The sequence below is a fragment of the Rhineura floridana genome, chromosome 21 (assembly GCF_030035675.1).
Source record: "Rhineura floridana isolate rRhiFlo1 chromosome 21, rRhiFlo1.hap2, whole genome shotgun sequence".
In the NCBI taxonomy this organism is placed as follows: Eukaryota; Metazoa; Chordata; class Lepidosauria; order Squamata; family Rhineuridae; genus Rhineura; species Rhineura floridana.
Genome location: NC_084500.1, coordinates 17,540,546 through 17,555,231, shown reverse-complemented (window position 1 = coordinate 17,555,231; position 14,686 = coordinate 17,540,546). Strand labels below are relative to the sequence as shown.

Sequence of the window (14,686 nt, the reverse complement as noted above, 5' to 3'; positions counted from 1 at the left end):
ACATTAAGCCTTGTGCTAAGTTTTAAAACAAGAGTTGGTTTAGAAAGGCTTATTAAATAGATAAATAATGGAAGTAGGGCCTTTCCCACCTTTTTTCTCCTGTTAGCAGCGTTCTTAGACACCTTCCCGCCTCCTCTTCCCCTTTCACCTCATGATAAAGAATTTACACCCTTTCCCACCTCCTGCCAATAAATCTAGCCACTTTCTTGCCTTCTTCACGCATATATATATATATGAGTGTCATTTGTGTTAAACTGTTTTTTAATATTATAGTTTTTAATTGTGGTGACCTGCCTTGGGACCTGATGGTGAAGGGTGGGTAAAAAATAAAATACATAATTATAGTCACTTTATTTATTCATTTGTTGCATTTATATCCCTCCTTTATATCCAAGGAGCCCAAGGTGGTGACGTGGTTCCCTCCCTCTCCATTTGATGCTCACAACCACCTGTGAGGTAGGTTAAGCTGAGAGGCAGAGACTGGCCCAAGGTCACCCGGTGCACTTTGTAGCCAAGTGGGGATTTGAACCCAGGTCTCCCAGGTCCTACTCTGACACACCAACCACTCTGCCACACTGGCTTTCTTGTCTTTTATGCCGTTACTCTTGCATTGAGGGATTTAGGCCCTTTCCCGCCTTTTTCTCCTGCCAGCCTCCCGTTCCTGCTGTTTCCCCCCATCCACATCAGGCTAATGGATTCAGCCATTCTCTTGCCTTTTATCCCCTCTTAGCCTTTTACTACCAAATTTAGTCACTTTCTCACTGCCTTGTGCTAATGGGTTTAGGCTCTTCTCTATTCATGCTAATACAAGCATTGGAAACCGTTGGCCCTTCAGATGTTGCTGAACTATAACTCCCATCATCTCTGGCCATTGACAATGCTTGCTGGGGCTGATGGGAGTTGTAGTTCAGCAGCACCTGGAGGGCCAAAGGATCCCCACTCCTGTGCTGATGGATGTAGGCAATTTCCCACCTCTCACAAAGCCTTGTCCTAGCAAATTTAGCCACTTTAGTCACTGCCCATCTCCCTCTTTCAGCTAACATGGTGATTCCCCAATATTCCCCCCCCCACAAAAATGGAGAGCCTTGGTGGCCCACTTCATGGGGTTTCTTTTCTGCCTGCTATAGCAATTGAAATTAGGGATGTGCTCGAATTTCACAAAATTTGAATCTGACACCAGATTTCCCATTTATTCGCCCTTTTTTTGTCCTCACAGATCGGGTTTTTTTCTAGTGGTTTTCCTCAGCTGGATTTTTTTTGCCTCAAAAATATTGATAATATTGATATTTTCAAAATATCAATATTAATATTTTGAGGGAAATATCAATATTTTTTAAAAAATGTATGAAAAAGCAGTATTTTGTGTGTGTGTGGGGTGATCCCTTATGAAGCTGTACTGGAAGGAATGTCAATGGAGGAAAAACTGAACCGACACCGAAATGCGGATCCCGTCACAAACTGTAATGTGCTGTGCTAGAATCTGTATGGCTTTTACGTGTATTTTATTGCTTCCTTAAATTGTATCACAATTTGAATTCCATATGCTTCAAACTGTAATGCAATATAATACAACAGAAGACATAAAAAAGGCAATAGAAATACAATTAAAAATCAATATGAATACTTAATACGATGGATGTGCTATCTCCCATGTTCAACCATGGAACACAGTTTGGAAACCATCTGAACTAAGGGATTTAGGCACCTTTCTGCCTGTCTCATGCTTGCAGATATGGGCACTTTTTCCTGCCCTGCTCAGATTTGTGCTGTAGGCATCTATTGTAGTTGGCACTTAGGGCAGCTCCACACCACAACATTTAAGGCACACCCAATACACATTTAAAGCCCACAACTTCCCCCAAAGGATCATGGGAACTGCCGTTTGTTAAGAGAGCTGGATGTTTGTAGCTCTGCGAGAGGGAAACCACAGTTCCCAGGATTCTTTGGAGGAAGTCGTGTGTTTTAAATGTGAGTTGCATGTGCTTTAAATGTATGGTGTCAGACCCTGGAAATCCAAAGGGTCCTTTATTTTTCCTTTTTTATACAAGAGTTTTTTCATAATATGGAAGATACAGATTGCAAAAAACAATAATGCCATCACAGTGACTAATCATGGAATATCTCATGGGATGTTAGAGTTTTGTATTTTCCTGTTGCAAAACACTGACAAGTTCTATGTGTATTAGGAAAAAAAAGATGATTGGGAAATTTTTGAGGAAATGGGTGTTATTTCCCCATTTTTCCTTATTTTTTTTTCTAATTGTCTCTCTTTTATAAAGGACTGGGTGCCCTGTATGTTTTTATATATTTTTAATTTAAAAAAAATATTCTTATTTTATGCTTAATTGAATTGTTTTATCACCAAGGTGTTTGGTGCCCTGGGCTCCTTTGGGAGAAAGGGCAGGATATAAAATAAATCAATAGTAATCAAACACATAAATATTTATAAAGACTCCTAATGGCACCTGTTGGACCAGTGGGATACTGTCTATGTAGGATATGGTGGGAACTTTGTTCTGCTTGTGTAAGCAAATCACACAATTTTCAAGAAATGTGCTGCTGCAATCAGTTACTACGCTTTTATAATGTATTACAATTGTCTTTAAAAAGCCATGTTCAAGTTGCATCTGCGAGAAGACCAGTGCTCACTGCTCAGTCATTCATTTATTTTTGTCGCCAGATATTTGGTGAGGGGAAATGAAGAGGACTTTTGCCGACAATTCAAGCCATAGTACACCAGGTATCAATATTTCACTGGTGCTGAATTTGAAAATTACTCAAATGACTTAGCAAAACACTGGTTGAGGTGGGAGGGCTTTATATTTGTAGAGATCTGCGGTAGGATTGGGACAGGAATGGGGAACCTCAGGTCTGGGGGTCAAATGCGGCCCTCTAGGCCGCTCTATCTGGCCCTTGGGACCCTTTCCAGGCCACAGCTCTCACCAGCGTTGTTTTGCATCTTCCTTGACTATTTTTCCTTGTAGCAGTTTCTTTCTATGCCATTTCTGTGTGAATAGGGTGACCCTTGCACGGGGATAGCTCAAACGCTGCCTCAGAGACCTACACATCTACAGCAAATTGTTGGATTGTGTGTGTGCATCATCTATCTATCTATCTATCTATCTATCTATCTATCTATCTATCTATCTATCTATCTATCTATCTATCTATATCTATATCTATATCTATCTATCTATATCTATCTATCTATATCTATATCTATCTATCTATATCTATCTATCTATATCTATATCTATCTATCTATATCTATATATATCTATATATATATCTATATATATATCTATATATATCTATATCTATCTATCTATCTATATCTATATCTATATCTATATCTATATCTATATGAGAGTAATTGTATATTATGTTGCAACTTCACATTTTAGGCTGCCTACCTGTCCCACTGTTCAGTCAGAAAAAAAGGAACAGGCAACCACTCACTTCAAACCCACTAAAAAATGACCCAAGTATCAGCAGTTCAGCTGAAAATGTGGATTTTTCTACCATGCTGGCTGGTAAGTGGAGGGAAGTGTTTTTGTTGTTTGGGGCACATGTCTACCCGTTGTAAAAAGTACCGCAGATTTCTGGAGATACATTCAGTGCCCCGCCCCAATCAATTATATGTTGTTTTTTCAATTATACAACTGAAATTTCTTGTCTGTATAAAAGGAGTACTTCATTGTCTTTACAAATTAAGTGGAAGTTAAATGGAAGCTCTTGGAGAAGAGTTTGGGAGCATCAACATGATGCAGCGCTTTAATGTCAGAGCTCTGAGGACCCTTTTTCTTTCAGTTTGTATCCCTGGTCCATGTTATGAGGAGTATTTTGAGTGCACTATTGCACTCCTGTTGAAGAGATCTCTGCCACCTCGAATATGCTTGAAAAGGCTACTGCGGCAGAATTCTGCCAGGGTTAATTACTGAAATAATACCAATTAATCCAATTTTATGCTGGTTAAAGGGGGAGGGGTAGCTTTCTTAGTGAAGAAACTTCTACTGCCCAGTTGCCTTGTGGTTTTAAAATGCTGCTTTTGGAAAATGGTACTGTGTAACAGCACAAGCATAAAATAATTGCTTACCCAGCTGTTTCAAGGAGTGCAACTTGTACCATGCATGCTACTTAAAGCAGAAACCAATAGATTAGACTGATGACTGCTTATAAACAATTATATTAAGAGAGAATAAGTCTGGCTGTGGCTATTAGCCATGTTCAGAGTGAGTACACTTCCAGCTTCCAGATACTGGGAAGAAACCATGCAGGGGATGTTTGTCAGCTTCGTATCCTTCTTGTGAGCCCCCAGGGTTATCTGAATGGACCCTGATGGAGACAGTATGTTGGACTAGATAGATAGACGGTGACAACTAGTCCAGCACAGCCTTGTATCACTAGTGCCCTTTAAATGTTACAGGAGGTCTGTGGGGAAAGACCCATGTGATCAACCCAGGCCCACATGACTGCAGGTCTTTAAATTTTAGGAGGAACTCCAAGAATGAATCAGCAGAACAATGCCTCCCCCATGCTGTTTATTATTTGGCTTTTGTAATGCAGTTCTCCAACCGCAACGTGTACAGACAAACATGTATATTAACGCAGGGGTTCCTAAATATGTGAAGATCCAGAAAAAAACTGGGAATTGTTGGAGGGGGGGAAAACCCTTTCCCCCATTTTTTCCCAGGGTTTCTCTGGGCCTTCACATCTCTATCCCAAACTGTGGTCTGTGAACTACTGGTGGTCCACAAACTTCATTTAGATGGTCCACAGCATGTCTGTAAAAAATACATTAAAAATCACACAGCATCTAACACATCACATTACAACTACTATATAACAGGTGGAAAAATCATTAAGTGGTCTGTGAGACTCTTAGCAATGTTCAAGTGGTCCATGGGGGGAAAAAGTTTGAGAACCTTTGTATTAGGGGAAAGTGTGCAAAACAATGCATATATGAGCAAAACGAACATACAAAAATGCATTATATTAGGGGGAATTGCTTGCAAAAATTTGTATATAGTAGGCAAAATTGCTATAAAAATCTGTACATTAGGAGAAGCGAGCAGTAAATTGCTGATGAATGTTCATGAGGAGGTTTTTTTAAAAAAAGAGATCTGGAAACAGGTGTGGAAATGTCACAAGCTGAATTTAAGACTGGGAAACTGAGAAGCAGTGAAATCGAAACGGACAGATTTGTCCATCCCTAACCAGAGGCACCTTTTACATGTAGAAGGGCATTTATGATCTCTTATTTTGGACACTACTGACACAATTCATTGTTTCACGGGGCTCCAGTGTGCACATGGAGATTGCTGTGAGCAGTGGCGGCTGGTGGCTGGGTGTCAGTGGAATCTGCTCTGGGTTTTTTGGACAGCTCCTTGAAAGTTCGGACTAAAACTTGAAACAGATTCCACTGATATGGAGCTATCAGCCACTGCTGGCTGTGAGTAATGACGGTGCCATTATCTTTAATGGGGAATTATGAACTTGAAGCACTCCTGGTTCAGGGGCAAAAATTCACAACATTGAGATTGATGATAAGAAGCGCAAGTGCAGTTCACAAGTATGTTTTTTGTCTGCAAAGTCACAAATGAGGCAATTATTGCCAAGATCATGAACTTGATTTTTAATTAACTATGCCCTTTGACTTTTTAAGATTTCGGATGGGAAACTCCAAAGCCAGAACCACCCCATTTACAGAAAACAGTGAGCACTGAGTATGTATGAAGAAGAAAAAAGCAAAACACCTTTAAAAAATCTTAATCTTGGTTCTTTCCCCCACCCCAGCATGCTTGATATATTTATATTCCTTTTAAAACAAAGGAACCTGATACTGTATGATTCCATTTTGTGATTTTTATAAACATGTTTTTCTATAATTCATTGTAACCTCTAAAATTATGTCTTTGAAGCACAGCACAGCTTCCTGTTCCACCTGCTCTTTTAAGACACCAAAACACACTAAAGCTTCCTGCATCACAAGCAGGAACGAACTTCAACAACTGGAGGTTGGTAGCAAGCCCCCAAAGCTTGCAGCAAAAGATCTTTGTTGGGCATGAAACTCTGCTTCACTGGGATCACCGCAGGTTGGCTTTGCAGTTATATCTTTTGGTGGTTTCCTACCGATGAAACCATTGACTCTGCCTACACTCCAAGTTCCACCCTTTAGACCTGAGCCAGAAATGCACGGTGGGTGGGGGGGTTCTGTAAACAGAAGAGGTGCAAAGACATGCAGAAAAACTACCATCAATAAGCAAGCCTGCTCAGACACCTACCTTTGACATTTTAACATGTACTTTTATTTGATAATATATATCTTTAAAATTCTTGGTCTTCTTTTGAAAACATTTTCTTTTTAGCATCTGTCAGCAATCTTAATGCATATTTTATGTAAGATGCTTAGAGGTTTTGACAATTAAGAGGCATATAAATCCTGTTCAATAAAAAAATAAAAGCAAAATATACCTCAATAAGGAATGGAGAAAGAATTTGAGGAGGGGTGCTTGCATAGTCAAGCAAGTTATTGCAAAGAGGGCACTGTCTCCTGCAAGCACAGCAGACCCCCCACCCCTTGGGCTGTGCTCACACTCTCAGTCTTTCCGTAGCTGCTACTCCCCCCCCGCTGAAAAAAAAGAATGAAATGAAAATCAGGAAAGAGAGATGGGGCAGCAGATGTTTGGAGGGCTCCAACAAAGACTGGTGGAAGGGCTATAGTCTGCTGAGAAAGCCAATGGAAATAACTTGGTGACAACCACACCATCCATTTAAAACCCACGGCTTCACCCACAGAATCCTGGGAATTGTAGTTTGTTAAGAGTTCTGGGAACGGTAGCTTTGAGACTACAGTTCCCAGGATTCTTTGGGGGAAGCCATGTACTTTTAATGGATAGCATGGACGTGGCCAACATTCCATTGGCTTTATAATGCTTTCTTTGAGGGGCTGTATCTCTTCAATCTACTGGCGGAAGGTTAAAACAATAACAACAACCCTGCAAGGGACTCTTGAAGCCTGCTGGGACCTTCTAGTGTTTGTAAGAGCCTTCCTACATTTGCTATGTCATCTAAAGTAGCCTTTTTGGGGGTTGGGGTTAGGGGCAAGGTACCTGCTGAATAAGGGCTGTCATTTGCACCCTTTCAGCATTAATTAACCAAGTATGGAGTAAACGGATGAGAAATGTGACCACAGATCAATACTCTGGGTTGTACCCAACTATGCTTTAGTTAAAGTAGACCCACTGAAATTAAAGGAGCCACGTCAGTCATGCACATTATTTTCAAATGGCCTACTCTGATACAACCCTCTGGTTTAGCCTTTCCCAACACAAACCCCTCCAGAATGATGTTGTTGTATTATAACTCCCATCGTTCCTGACCACTGGCCATGCTGGTTGGGGCTGATGGGAATTAGGAGTACAAAACACCTGGTTGGGGGAGGCTGCTCTAGTTCAGAGGTAGCCAATGTGGTGCCCTCCAGATGTTGGACTCTAACTGCCTTCAGTCCCCAGCAGCCAGCATAGCCAATGGTCAAGGACAGTGGAGAAATTAAATTCAGTTTGCCTTTAAAGCCAAATTGATAAAATTTGCACTTTCTGAAGCAATATGAGAAAGGAAAACACAGCCATCCTTTGAAATTCGCACTCATTTGAATTTTGCGATGCAGTTTGCCAGCCAAGCAATGTCTACAAAAACACGTATTTGAGGGGAAAAGTGTGTGCCCAAAATGAATATATTGGTGAAGACAACATACAAAAATGCATTGTGCATGTGCATTTTGATACATTCAAGCTGCATTTAAGTTATTTCCCTGCAGACTAGAGGAGAAAAACACCCATGCTAATACTTGGAGAAGAAATGATTTCTCAACGTTGGTGAGTGGAACAGACAACAGGAAGCTTCCACAGCTTGACAACAGCTCAGAGCATTTGATGGGGACTGGACTGAAGCAGCAGAAATTAGCTGGCTGTTCACAGGATAGCAAGGCAGGCGTGGCAGAGCACAACTATTCAGCCACAGCCCAATGGCCTGCAGTACCAAACCCCATGCAGAGAGGCCTGCGGGGTCAGAGTGCATCATACACATTTAAACCAAGTCCCTTCCAACAAAACGTTCGTGAGAGAAAACCTGATTGTGCTCAAGATGTCAAAATGGTTCAGGTAAAATTAAAACACGTGCATCTTTTTTTTTTTAATGAGGCTTGTGTGATTCCCTCCCCACAAAACCTAATCTTAAGTTATTTGCAGCTTAAGTCAATTGTTGACTTAGAAGCCATTTTACATCATCCGAGAAAAATCAATTTGTTTCCTTGGCTGAATTACCCTTTCTCCCCCACTTTTTTCCCTGTGAGCTAGAGAAGAACTGCAAAGGGTGGGGTGGGAGGAGTGGTGCTCCGTAGCACGGCTGAGAATCAAGGTTTTTGTGGGGGGGGGGGTTAGTGTGCAGTTGGACACAAAACGTGGAGTAGGAAAATATTTTGTGCACTTAGAAAGCTGATAATATGCAGTTAGAAAAATGAGGATGGGGGAATTAGGCACATGCTTATTAAGCACTTAAACAACAAACAATGCCAGGGACAAGCTTGTACACAAATTATACATGGTAGAATGTGCTTAGTTTCCATACTTAAACTACCCAAACCATATTAAAACACCTTTGTGTGGGCCAGAACTTCATTTTCTTCATCTTAGGGAAGGTAATGCTTTGCCACGTCCTTGTAAATACACTTAAAGTACTCTGGTTTTTGCACCTGTTGATTCCTGAATTATGACAGATTCATAAATGAATAATCACTGTTTAGAAGATAGGAACTACTGAATCCTGTGGAGAAACCCCCACTGATACAAGGTTTAAAGAAGGAGCAAATCACGCTTTGCCTTTTTTTTTTTTAGTGTGGAGTGTCTGATGGGGAATTTGTGCAGCTGGAAAATCTCCTTTTTTAAAAAAACCTGCTGAACATGACATGCTGGACAAATCTGCATAGCAAAGCAGGCCTTTTGGGTACATACTGGTTATTCATCTTGCATGGGGGCGATTTGTTCACATAATTTCTCATTACGAGGGGCAACAGTACCTATACCAGCCCTTGCAATTGCCCTGGAATAAGTATCTCAAAAATTGCTTTGCTCAGTTTAGGCCAGAAAGATGGAAGTCCATTTTGTATTCTCATTTCACAAACACCCTGCCCCCGGTTATCGCAAAAACAAAGTTAGAGAGGGCATAAAAACACTTCTTAATATATATATATATATAATTAATTTCAAATATCGGAGCATGAACTCACCACTGTGCAAAGGGTCTTTAATTGCCTCACGTTCTTCTTCTCATTTGCCTCCATGTGAAAGAAAGGGCCGGCGTATCATATCAAACTAAAGGAGAAAGACAGTTCTCTTAGAATTATCTCTGCTGTCATTGAAAGCATGAAACACTGGAGCCAATATACTAACAAAGCACCACTGTTATTTGAGGTCTTGGGTAAGTACAATAGTGTTTTGTTTTTCTACCTAGATGAGAATGCTGGTGCCACGATCGCAAGCAAAGACAATTACTTTTTTTAATGTTTTCAGTCAGCAACATCAGCTATCTGGGCCCAGCACCCTAGCAGGGCACACTGCTTTATATTAAGCCTGGATCTCCACAGCAGAAATCAAGAAGTTCTACATGTTTAGGCCTGAATTGAGGCAATGATTCCTGTCCCACTTCAGGTGCTAAGTAACTTACTGAAAACAAAATGGACTATTTCTGCGGCTGAAAATGGCCACTATGCTGACCTTTGATACAGATAAGGTTCTCATAGAATTGTTACAGACTTTACCTCTTGTGTTTCATGAGTTATTTGGCTGCACCACTTACATTTCTACATAATACACAAACACACAAATCTGCCAACTGAGAAGGACGCCTTGCTGCCCTGCATCTGAGGAAGTGGACTTTGATTCCTGGAAGCTCATGCACACAATCCGTCTGATTGTCTGTAAGAACCACTTCTTCAATATTTTTTAAATTTAAATTTTAAATGTCAGTTATTCCTGACGAAACGCAGACGGTATGCACACTGTAGCATATTTTTTGTTGAACTTGCAAGGAGAAATGGGGGTCTTCCAACATAAGGCAGGGAAGGTGGCACAAAGCCTGAATCTGAAGGCCGAAAAGTGTCTTGTTAGAGAGGATGACAAAGTTAACCAGATTCCATGCATTGGGTTTTTGCACAGTCCCATAAAGACTGAGTAAATGGTCAGTTGCAAGTCTGGTCATCCCCACCATGGACATATAGGAAGCCGCCTTATCCTGAGTCAGAACATTGGTCCACCTAGCTCACTACTGCATTCACTGACCAGCAGCAGCTCTCCAGGGTTTTAGGCAGGAGTCTCTCCCAGCCCTACCTAGAGATGTCGAGGATTGAACTGGGGACCTTCTGCATGCAAATGCTCTACCATTGAGCTACATTTCCCTTACCACCCACTCTCACCACACCCACACACCTCCTCCTTTAGACAAACAAGGGAACAATGAGCTCAGATATTTCTCTCACTCAGTACACTTTGACAAACGTAGATACTGCATAACATTCCCATATCCGATGAAGAGTTAGTTCTGTGCCCAACTCAACCCCTCCCTCCTTCCCTGTTGCTAAACATCTTTATGAAATCCACAAAATATTAGCATGGCTTCCTCCCTCTCCTCTTTGTCTTGTTCAGCTCTTCCCTTTACAGACCCAACCCTCTGTCCACACCCACCCACTCCTTTTCAGCGCTCTCTTCTCCCTCCAAAGCAATTTTTTATCCAAGTCTCCTTCTGCTCTTGTCTCTGGATGAGTCTTGTTTTTGCAAAGGTGGTGGTCGCATACAAGAATATGCTGGCATATCACCTTGCATCAGTTTAAATGATCATGCTTGATGCAAGGGAAGAGGCCTGATCTTGTTGGGCCTGCTGTTATTATGTATCAGTCAAACACGACACTTAAATAAAACAATTTAGTTTTCTAAAAAAATAGGCAACACAATTATTTGGTCGCTAATTCACCAAATCAAAAGAAAGGTAACATCTGTGCCAGCTCCAATGTTTTTTTTGGGGGGGGGAGTATTGTGTGCCCTCCCAGAGCGGGTCTCACCCTCTATGCCGCCAATCCTCCTTGATTAGGAGTGACCCGATGAGTGAGCATAAGGAAGGAGCTCCTCACCTTACTTATCGCCATTTGCTTATCCCCTCCAGGCCAGAGGGTGGGTGTGCAAACAAGCATCAGCATCAGAAAAAGGAGCAGGGAGCTCCTGGCAGCGGGCGACCTGCCAGGGTGTGGGCCCAAGCAAGTACCCACCTGTGCCAACCCCTCTAGGGATGGCATAGACATTTGATTTCATTTGCATTTTAATGAGGAACTGCCTGATACTTCTGCAACCAGTACAAGAAGCAAAACAGAGCTAGCCTTCAAAATGTCCATTTCTTCACATTTTATGAGGCAGTTCTCCAAGCAAGCAATGCATGCAAAAATGCATATATTAGGGGAAAGTGTGCATAAAATCCATATATTTGTAAAAACTGCACACAAAAATGTGTTTATTAGGAGAAATCTGGAACGCTGACAAATTTTCATGAGGAGCTAAAAAAATAGCGAATTGCTGCAGAAATGTGGCAAACTGAATTTAAGATTGGAAAAATGAGAAACTAAACCTGATGGATTCCTCTGACCCTACTTCTGATGCTGGCCCTGGGTAAGACATGAGACTGGCACCTCTACTTACATCTTTGTACAAAGACCAACCAAACAGATTTTTATGGGGGGGGGAAAGGCTTGTTTATCTCTGTAGTACCTTAGGACACCATGGGATACCATTGTTGTTATGTATCCTGCTCTGTTTCATGTAGGCATCCTTGATTCTGCCGTTACTCCTGGGCAGTATGGTGCAAAGACTTTCCTTCTGAGAGATGGGAAGGAGAGCGTGTCATGCATCTTCTACGAGATTGTAAGTGCTGCCCATGTTTACTCAAGCATGTACTACGTGTGCTGAAGAAGCCATCGCTTCTATTGTAATATAAACATATATGTGCGCCACTGATGAGAGGAGAGGGACTGACTCCACAGAGCCCACCCATCCCTGAATGCTTTTGGCAGGCTCCTTTGAATGGACATACTGTTTGTATCAATGTCAAGTTTATTTCTCAACCAAATGTAGGTTATAGTCAAAGGGGGGACACAATACAAAAGTATTATTGTTATTATTGATGATGATGATGATGATAATAATTTCCATCCTGCCCTTCCTCCCAAAAGGACGGCAAACAAAGAACAAAACACTTAAAACATCTCAAAAACAAACATCTTCAAAATAAAACATCCTCAAAAAATGTTTAAAAACATTTTTAAAAGCCTTTCCAAAACAGATGTAGACTTGGATACATTCACAGACATAAAAGTTCTTAAACAGTTGTCCTCATAAGTCAGGATAAGTTGGGACACTTTCACAGCAAATCTAGCTATGTTAAACATACCAGATTTAGCCACACTTGTCAGCCTATGTATAATTTTATTTGTATTACTGTAAGTGGCTAGGGGCTCTCAACTTCTACTCTGTTATTTTTCTCTTGGAATTTCATATAACCTACAATATAGTGTGTCCTCGACTGCTTCCACAAATACAGATGCTTTGTTCTCTAGGATATTCTTACATCTCCCTTTCAGGAAATTCTTTTTCACTGTCTGAAAACAAAGCTGTAAAGGCTTTGCAAAAAAAAAGCAGTGAGGTAATCTCTGGCAGATATTTCTCATCCTTGTGCTGTGTGTTTAACACTGGAATACTGGAGGAGAATCTAGATGCCCATTTGCTTCAATATCCAGGCTAGCATCCACATTAGACTGCCTACAGTTCCACAGGCTCTCTCACAAGTTATACCCCCATATCACGTGTTGACTGTACACATGTGATGTGTGTTCAGCCCTAAAATTACCCTGGGTAGCATATAGCAAATCATAGCATCATAGGATTGTAGAGTTGGAAGGGGCCTATAAGGCCATGGAGTCCAACCCCCGCTCGATGCAGGAATGCAAATTAAAGCATACTCAACAGTTGGCTGCCCAGCTGCCTCTCGAAGGCCTCCAGTGCTAGAGAGCCCACCACCTCCCTAGGTCATTGGTTCCATTGTTGTACCGCTCTAACAGTTAGGAAGTTTTCCCCGATGTTCAGTTGAAATCTATCTCCCTGCAACTTGACCCCGCTCCTCCTGCACTCCTCCGTGCACCTGCACTCTGGGACAATTGAGATCCTGGCCCTCCTGGATGTTTTATTGTATGGCAACCTTTCAAGTACTTCAAAAGTGCTATCACATCTCCCCTCAGTCCTGTCTTCCCAAGGCAAGAGAATCTTTTCCAAACAAAGCTTATTTCTGGCTGTGTTTGACCGTGGAACGCTTTACACCTATGTAAATCTCTGAGAAGTTATGGATACTCAGCTGGTACATAAATCCTGTTAAATAAAAGAAAATAAATACCTTACCTTGCCGTTTGCATCCCTGACCGTTGCAACCAAAGTTCTCCATCAACCATTTTCTAAAGTAAAAACAACTTTGTTAAAAGTGATGTAACTAATATGAGGCAGTGGGACACAGACATGCAGCTGTTGCTAATTACAACAGCATGCAGTCCTTCCGTTTATTTTAAAGAATGTATTTCACGCTATGAAAAAGGGAAGGGAATTTACCTTTCATTCTTCTCCTAAAACAGGATCGGGCGCTGCCGAGATTAATCAGGGGTCGCGTCCACAGATGCATGGGAAACTATGACACAAAACGGAAGGTCTTCAGGTGCGTCTCCGTAAGACCTGCAACGGTTCCTGAACAACAAACTTTCCAGGATTTTGTCAAAATTGCAGACACTGAGATGAGCAAATACATGAAAACAAGCAATGAAGTTTAAGCGTTCATATTGCAGTTTAAAACTTCTGAGAGACACAAGTGAGGCCCTCCCTGCGTCAGGAAGTGTAACATGTTCACAACATGAAATATTTTTAGAGCTTGTATTTTCAGTGCTCGTATGAAAGGATCATCATCATATGTTCGCTTGAAAATAAAATATAAATAAATAAAATAGTTCTAGTTTGTTTTCATTATGCTTTTTAATCTGGATGATTTATTAGGATTTCCTATGGTATAACAGTTTAAATTCTTGGTTGGTAGAGAATTTGCAGTGTTTCTTTTGAGGCCTTGGATCAGGGATTTCATGTAGCATGTGGGCAGCCAGTGCAGTGCCCTCGAGATGATCTTGGGCTCCAACATCCCCCAGCCTCAGTTGATGGCCAATGGTAAGAGAATATGGGAACTGGGGGTCCAGAAATATCTGGAGGGCACCACATTGGCTATCCCTGATGTAGGGCATCTGGAAGAGTCCTCTCCCAAAGCTATTGAGGCTTGACAGCAACTGACATAGCCCAGCTGTCTAATTTATTAATTTTTGTTTATTACATTTATATCCCCAACTCCTCTCCAAGGAGCTCAAGGCGGAGTGCAAACATGGTTCTTCCCCCTCCCAATTTTATTCTCACAACAACCTTGTGAGGTAGGTTAGGCTGAGAGGCAGTGACTGGCCCCCAAGGTCACCCAGTGAAGCCGCATGGCCGAGTGGAGATTTGAACCCTGGTCTCTCAGGTCCCAGTCCGACACTCTGACCACCACACCAAACTGTTGCATTCTAAAC

At 41.5% G+C, this 14,686-nt stretch overlaps 1 protein-coding gene across 1 annotated transcript; it reads left to right on the top strand.

Annotated features, from left to right (window-relative positions):
- The first annotated feature begins 2,678 nt into the window (after positions 1-2,678).
- On the top strand, positions 2,679-13,997 carry SPATA22 (spermatogenesis associated 22). Its single transcript, XM_061605515.1, has 8 exons — positions 2,679-2,740; positions 3,405-3,533; positions 5,666-5,726; positions 5,922-6,017; positions 7,820-8,162; positions 9,348-9,477; positions 11,866-11,963; positions 13,718-13,997. The coding sequence occupies exons 1-8, from the start codon at positions 2,698-2,700 to the stop codon at positions 13,907-13,909; spliced, it is 1,092 nt and encodes a 363-aa protein (XP_061461499.1). The 5' UTR covers positions 2,679-2,697; the 3' UTR covers positions 13,910-13,997.
- Positions 13,998-14,686: the final 689 nt, after the last annotated feature.